This window comes from Cariama cristata, unplaced genomic scaffold (genome assembly GCF_000690535.1).
Source record: "Cariama cristata isolate BGI_N322 unplaced genomic scaffold, ASM69053v1 scaffold43621, whole genome shotgun sequence".
Lineage (NCBI taxonomy): Eukaryota > Metazoa > Chordata > Aves > Cariamiformes > Cariamidae > Cariama > Cariama cristata.
The window spans coordinates 5,196-12,444 of record NW_009601777.1 but is presented as its reverse complement, the minus strand read 5'-3'; the positions used below and the strand labels follow the sequence as shown (position 1 = coordinate 12,444).

General features: G+C 45.5%; 1 protein-coding gene across 1 annotated transcript; it reads left to right on the top strand.

Annotated features, from left to right (window-relative positions):
* Nucleotides 1-905: 905 nt before the first annotated feature.
* Nucleotides 906-3,017, top strand: SSR2 (signal sequence receptor, beta (translocon-associated protein beta)). The gene is made up of 5 exons (XM_009710575.1): nucleotides 906-1,060; nucleotides 1,611-1,709; nucleotides 2,107-2,215; nucleotides 2,390-2,467; nucleotides 2,785-3,017. The coding sequence occupies exons 1-5, from the start codon at nucleotides 906-908 to the stop codon at nucleotides 2,893-2,895; spliced, it is 552 nt and encodes a 183-aa protein (XP_009708877.1). The 3' UTR covers nucleotides 2,896-3,017.
* The last annotated feature ends 4,232 nt before the right edge of the window (nucleotides 3,018-7,249 follow it).

Sequence of the window (7,249 nt, the reverse complement as noted above, 5' to 3'; positions counted from 1 at the left end):
CGGTTCTTTGTTTTACACGGAGCTTACCTTTGGGTCTCTGGGCTGGGTGGATGTGTAGGCGCAGCCTTGGGTGGAAATGCTGGGGTGAAGATTGTAACGGGAGTGTTGAGGGGAAGGAAGGGTCCTCTGGCGGAGAGGGTTGGAGGCTCTGACACGCGAGGAGTTTCTGCATTTAAAAGCACGAACAAGTTTCCGAAAGGGTTGCGTGTGTGATGACCGTGTGGTGTCCTTGTCCTCTCGGCAGGGCAGCTCCAGCGATGCTGGGTTTCGGGCAAACTGGGACACGTGGCCTGAAGCAGGGACTTCTTGGGACCAAAAGGCCGCTGGAGGGAGGTGGTGGTGCCTCTGTGGCTGGAAATAGGAAAAAAAAATATAAGCAAATGTTGGAAATGAGGAGCTGGTATTTTCTGAGAAGAACAGTGGATTTGATGGGGAGAAGAACTAACTCTTGTGTGAGACAGTGCTGGAAAGCTGCCATTCTTTGCAAGGACAATTAACTGTTAATTGCCAAAGCTTTTACTCTGAAAGTTGCTGAAGAGGCTTTGTGATCTGAGACCTTTGCCAATTCCTGCCATGTGATAAAGGGAAGTGGTACCTGCCGGGGCTTTGAAAAGGGAGAAGTCTGTTGTCTTTCCTTCCATGCCTGCTGATCTGGGACACTGCTGTGCCACTTCTGGCATCCTTACAGGAAAGTGTACAGATATTTCAGGGGCAGTTGCAGACTTATGTGGAGCCAGGGTGATTTTCTGCCAGCTTGTGATAATCCTTTATCAATATTGCTGTGAAGTATACAGCTGTTCATGTCTCACTACACATGAATGCCCAAATTGTCTTGTTTAGTTGTCCTGTTCCTATTCTTTTTGCAACTAAATTATCAATGACATTCCGTTTTCTTTTGCTTCTAGATGAAGCTCCTGATTCTTGCTGCGTTTGCCCTGTTTTACGTGGCCCACTGTGAGGAAGGAGCCAGGCTACTGGCCTCCAAATCTTTATTAAACAGATATGCGGTGGAGGGCAAGGACTTGACTTTGCAGTACAACATCTACAATGTTGGCTCCAGGTAAGCCATGTCCAGGCTTCTAGTACTGACCAGGAGCAAATGTTGTGTGGGTGGGTGTCTGCAGGGTGTGAGACCATTTCTAGGCTCCATGATGTGCTGTTACCTTTGCTCCCCCTAACTCTGAGCTTATCGGCAGCGCTTGAAGGTTTGACCCTGCAGTTTGCCTTTTTCTTCCTGTTCTGTTGTCTCTGCTTTCACCGTTTCCTGCTTTCACCTCGAGGCTGCTCTAGCTGTTGGTCCAGCCTGGTGTAGTTACTTTTGTGTCTTGTGACCCTCAGCCCCCTTTTCTTGGCTTTGTGAGCTCTTTTTGACATCTGGTTTCCTGTCTTTTTTAGCCGTTTCTCTCAGCCTTGCCTGCCTCTTTCTGCACTCTCCCTATAACACACCTTGACTCTCTTCCCCATCTTTTATTGGTACTTTGTTTCAAAAATCAGTTCTTTCAGCTGCTGAGTTGTCAGTATGGATCTGTCATTCCTCTCTGGTGCAGTCCCCTGTGAGCAGAATGCCAAGTCTAAGACTTTCTTCTCATCCCTTTCTTTGTTGCGTTTAGTGCTGCTTTAGATGTGGAGCTGTCGGATGATTCTTTTCCCCCAGAAGATTTTGGCATTGTCTCTGGGATGCTCAACGTCAAGTGGGACAGGATCGCTCCGTATCTTTTCATGTTTTGAAATTTCTCCCAACATTCCTTCTTAACCCTAAGCATCCTATAGCTCTCCTGTCTTCCTTTGTTACTGAAATTCCAGCATGCCAGACCCTGGGCAGGGTATTGAATGCAAACCTCTGTTCTCCTTGAAGGTGCTGTGTTAATAAATAACTAAATAAAAAGTTCCTTGCAAATGGGGCCAAGTCCCCGTGCAATTCTTCTGCCTGGGAAGAAGGAGTGGCTGGATCAGCCTTGGATGGGTCTGGATGTCTGTAACCACAGAGAACTTGGATCCATCAGCAGGACTGACTCTTCCACCTGGTTTGAGGCTCTTCTTTATCTGTCTCCTCACTCTTCTTCCTTTAATGAAATGCAACTATTTTCCTTAACTTATGGCTCTCAGAGCGAGTAATGTGTCCCACACTGTGGTTCTGCGGCCTCTCAAAGCTGGTTACTTCAACTTCACCTCTGCTACCATCACATACCTGGCACAGGAGGGTGGACAGGTTGTGGTGAGTTGACTATTTATAGGACCCTTGCCCAAATCGGACAGCAGATACACCTGACTGTGCTCTTCAAGCTGTTTGTTAGGGGATGATGCACATCCCTGCACTCTTATACTGCACAGGCTCTGTTGCAAGAAGGAAGGATGGCAAATACCATCTTTTTCTCCCTATCTTTTTCAGGTTGGTTTCACTAGTGCTCCTGGGCAGGGAGGAATCTTGGCTCAGCGTGAGTTTGACAGGAGGTTCTCCCCGCACTTTGTAAGTACCTTTCACTTGGTAATTTAAATTGCACTGCAGCAACTGTGCAACCCAGCACAGTGGCTTTTTGCCAGTTTGTGGTGTGTTCGGTTTGCATTACAGTCACCTGGAAAACTCCAACATGGTTTGCAATTAATCTGTATCAGTTGTCCGGAGAAGAGTATCACAGAAAAAGCAAAGAGTTTTCATCCCAGCTACCCCTGTGAAGAAGCTGGCACTGAGATTTGAGCCAGAGGCTTTGAGAGTAGAAGACGTGATGGCTGTAAGACTCATCTGTACATGACTTTTGACTTCTTTTTAACAATTTCTCCTTCTAGCTGGACTGGGCAGCTTTTGGTGTGATGACCCTGCCCTCCATCGGGATCCCACTGCTGCTGTGGTACTCAAGCAAGAGAAAGTATGACACCCCCAAGACCAAAAAGAACTGAGCAAAGTCAAATGCCACCAGCACCCCAGAGCTCAGGAAAGAACAAACATTCACCCACTCAGAACAGCAGGTGTGTTGGGATCAGCAAAGCCCTGCCTGGGCTACGCTTCAGCCCTGTTGGCAAGAGGGAATCAATTGCTTCAGTAGCAGTGATGTGTTGTCTTCTATGCTTTTAAAAAAGGAACAAGCAAACAAAAACAACAACAAAAAAAACCCAACCAAAAATCCCAAACGTCATTGTCTGCATATCCAGAGCAGAGACCCCTCACTCCGTTGCAGACATAGTGCCAGTGCACCTGCGACAGGAATGTGTTAACACCCGGAGGAGCCTGTTCGTTTGGGGTGCAGCTCTGCAGCATTTCTGACATCTGTGCTGCTTTCCAGACTCCGTTCAGCCAAATGGCTCTTTGCCTGCTGCAGTCTTCTCAAACATATTAAATCGCAGGCCCCCCCTTCCTCCGAGTGCTGTCTGCCTTGCCGAAACATCTGTGGGAAGGAGCTCTAGCCAGTGACGAAATCAGACCTCCTTTTGATAGAGACTTGTTAGAGTTGCTGCTTTGCTAGGAAGTCCCCATCGATGCTTGTTCTCTAGGAAGTCCTGTTGGATTTTGGTGAGCAGTTAATTGCTGTGTTTCTGTTCTTTCTGGTTGCTCTGTTAAGGGTTGAGGTGTGTTGACGTACTGAGGATTTTGTAATAAAATGAACACCATGAAAGAAGCCTGCTTTTCTTTTATTAGGAAGTCCTGGAGGCACCTGGCTGCCTTCAGAAGCAGCTAATGGGCGTACAGTCAGTAAAATAAATCACTATCCATAAAAATAAATGGAGGAGGGATGGAAGGGCCCAAAAGGCTTGGTACTTTGCATCAACTTTTCTGACAGCTCCAAGCCCTAGTATAAGATTTCTCTTTGCAGCCATAAATAAACGCTGCTGTGGCTGTGCGTTGGGTAATGGTTTGTGCTTTTCCTATGGGGGGCTGGTGGCACAATGACGGCCTGCAAGGGGCAAGAGATGCTCGATTTCTGCCCTGAGCTTTGGGCAGGGAGGCAGTGGTTGTTCACAGACCACGGCTGTGCCATACTCCTGTGGCACTATATGGCTCGGTCTGGCTGGTTGTTGGACCGCACTCAACAGCTGAGAAATGCAGGGCCATGCTGGAGCAAATGCTGCGCCTTTGTTACCAGAACAATGTTTCCAAACCAGGATTCCTCACATCCTCAGCCCAATCTTTGCTGCCACTGGTTGCGCCCTCTGTGTTACACCTGGTGAAAGCCCCAGGGTACTCGAGAGTGCAGCAGGGAACTGCCTAGGCATTGGCAAAGCTCAGTGACAGCCTAAGGAAATTCTGGAGGGCAGCTGGGCCCTGGAAAAGCCTGATGAAGGCCCCGGTGAGTTAGAGGGAAGCAGGGCCCGGGCTTTGCTTGTGCACTGGCAGGGCCCTGCTCTTTTCTACAGTATCTCAGAGGCTTCGCCAGGTTTTTCTGATGCCCACGTGGGGCCCTGCTGCATCCTACAGAGCCCCTTGGACTTTGCTGGGCTTTTCTGTAGCTCTAGTTCTGAAACAAACTGTCCGTATCCTGGTTAGGGGCTCAGCTGTTTTTTTGCCAGGCAGGGAAGGTTTAGTCACCACATCTCCACAAGCTGCCGAGTAGGTGGTTATATTGTCACATTGGCTTACCATTTCCAAACTGTCACCTCTACAATGCTGACAAAACTAAGATGCTTAGATTTCTTTTAAAACTCTCTGATTCTTGATGACGTCTCCCATGGACTGAATATTATTGCCTTGAACAATATCCCCCTGGGGGCGCCAGAAAGCAAGAAAAAAGAAAAACACGTGGAGAAAGAGCAACTTCCCACCCAAGTTGTAACGGGCTCATCTCTTGTTTGCAGTAGGGAACAAGTTAAACTGAAACAGCGGTTTTATAATTACCTGTTCCCCTTAGCTGTCACAGGACAATACAAGATCTTAGATGCCATTAATGGGAGTTTTTTTCAAGGTCAAGGCAACCAAGACAAACCAGTAACATTCTTTCCAAGGAGAAGGGAAAGGATAAGACAGAAAATAATATAATGGAAAGATGCCTGTGAAAAAACAGTAACTTTTCCTGTGTCTTCACTAACCACCCAGATAGCACCCTGTATCACAGCTGTTCCAACTGCCCTTGCCGTTACTTGTCCAAGTCGGTTAAGCTCAGCAACGGAGCAGTTAGTGACAGAGAAGTGGATGATGAGTTGTGGCTGGGGCCACCTTCTGACATCACCTGAAGTATATTTAAATAAAACACAAGTTATTCATTGAGGAAAACAAACATACACGTATTACAGAATCTAAACCCTGGGGTTTAGGGAATTAATGTCTCCAGTTGCCTGTTGCACGCCTCTCCTGAAATATGCCAGTACCCAGGGGGAAAGAAGCAATAGTTGAAGGGGAGTGAAAAATTCTAGTTTGTGCAGAAGAAATAATGCTCACCTGCGTCATATTGTGTGGAATAAGAGTGATTTTCTCTGGAATCAGTTTAAATGGAGAAAGACCTGGTAAAAGGGAAAATATTCTGCTGTAAATTGTTATACATTTCTTTTTTGTGAAACATCACTAGGCAGCATACTAGGACTGTTTGCGTTAAATCACATAAGCCTGTCTAAGGAGATCTTGGCACAGATTTATTACACAGTACAGACATTTCTACTGAGGGAAGCGATTCTGCATTCTGAATGAAAGGACTAGGAGAAAACAATGGATACTTTGCCAAAATACAGAAATGGGATCAATGGTCCCTGACAACAATTATTTATAGGATCTTTTTTTATATGAATTTAAGAGACATAAAACATCAAGGCTTCAGAATATCATCATAAGTGGGATTTTTTTTTTTTTTTAAGAACATTGAAAAAAAGGATTCCACAGTGGGTCAGCAACACTCAAAGTTGAGCAGGTTTAAAAGCTGTGCACTCCTAGCTTGACTTTCTGAGGAGCAGAAGTAAATCTTCTTCCCATCTTCTCCCAGGCCATAGCTACCAGTTGTCTGGCCGACAGCAACAGCTCGAAATACGTACAATTCAGAATATTCTCCCACTTCTTCCATTTGCCTGTGAAGACACCTCACCATGACTTCACCATTCGTTTCCCGTACAATAACTAAGAGAGAACTCAGAGAGGAGCTGCCTAACAGGCAAGTTGGGACTACTGTATTATTGAGGCTTGAACTCTGAGATATCCATAGTCCTAGATAGAGGACGCATAGAGCTCCAAGTGGCAAAACACCATCTAATAAATACAGTAACTGTGAGGGAATCAGTTCCTCTGTCAAAAGAAATTTAGGGACTGAGCTACCAGGTCTGAATTAATGTAGAGATATATCACCCTTTCAGATGTGTTTCATATGCCCATGTGGTAACACAGAAACATAGGCAGTGGGAGATGAAAAAACATTTTAGTCCTGCAATGAGGAATCTCAAAGAGCTTTACAAATAGGAGTTAACTGCCACAGCCTGCCAAAAAAGTTATATTCATTAATATTTTACAGAAGGATAAGTAGAAATTCTCCTGAGAACTCACTGCTAAAGCTGGCAACTACAGTCCTGACACCTTTCATGCACTCTACCAACTTTTACACAGTAAACCAGCAAATAGCAAGGGGGTTGTAAACAGGTTTTCTTCTGTAATTATCAATTCCTTTTTTATTCAATACAAGGTGAACATTATCAGTTAGTACTTAAGAGTGCTCCAACCTGCCAACTGTAATACTCACACAAGTGTAACAATGGGAGATGCTGTTTACAGCTTCAGTTTCACGCACTTGAAGTATTTACTCTGCAAGGGAAGTCACTGAAAACCCAGGACTCAAACGGTAATGATGACAGACTTGCCAATCTCAAACTAGATTAGAAAGAGAAGGGGAGAGGAGAAAGGAAGAGAGTGCTTCACACATTCTCCTTAAGGGCTCTGTATCCATGTCCTGCTCTGGATGCTTAATCCTAAGGCCTATCTTGGTGCGGCCTCCTCTCTGCAGGCAGGGAAATCTATCCTACCACATTAGGTTTTAGAAACATTTGAGCTTCCCTAAGACTGCATCACCTTATCAATGAGATCCACCTCCAATTCATGCATGTTAGACACACGCAGTTGGGCTGTAACTGGTTCCAGGAATCCTGCATAGAGACCATACGTTTCCAGGCTTAAAAATCCAGGCTGCAAAGGGATGACCTATAATGAAAGCAAAGAGGCAAAGACATTGTAACTGAAGAAAATACACATTTGTGTCTCTATTACAGAGAAGTTAAATTTGCAGAAAGGAAGTATTCTACTCAAAAGCCATTGCTCAAATCAACTATGTTGACCGTTGGTAGGCAACTA

What these genes read in the sequence shown, in the direction of transcription:
- SSR2 (XM_009710575.1), top strand. Translation starts at nt 906, where the DNA reads ATGAAGCTCCTGATTCTTGCTGCGTTTGCCCTGTTTTACGTGGCCCAC. An exon ending in ATCTACAATGTTGGCTCCAG is followed by an intron (nt 1,061 to 1,610) that starts GTAAGCCATGTC and finishes TGTTGCGTTTAG; the next exon opens with TGCTGCTTTAGATGTGGAGC. An exon ending in AAGTGGGACAGGATCGCTCC is followed by an intron (nt 1,710 to 2,106) that starts GTATCTTTTCAT and finishes TATGGCTCTCAG; the next exon opens with AGCGAGTAATGTGTCCCACA.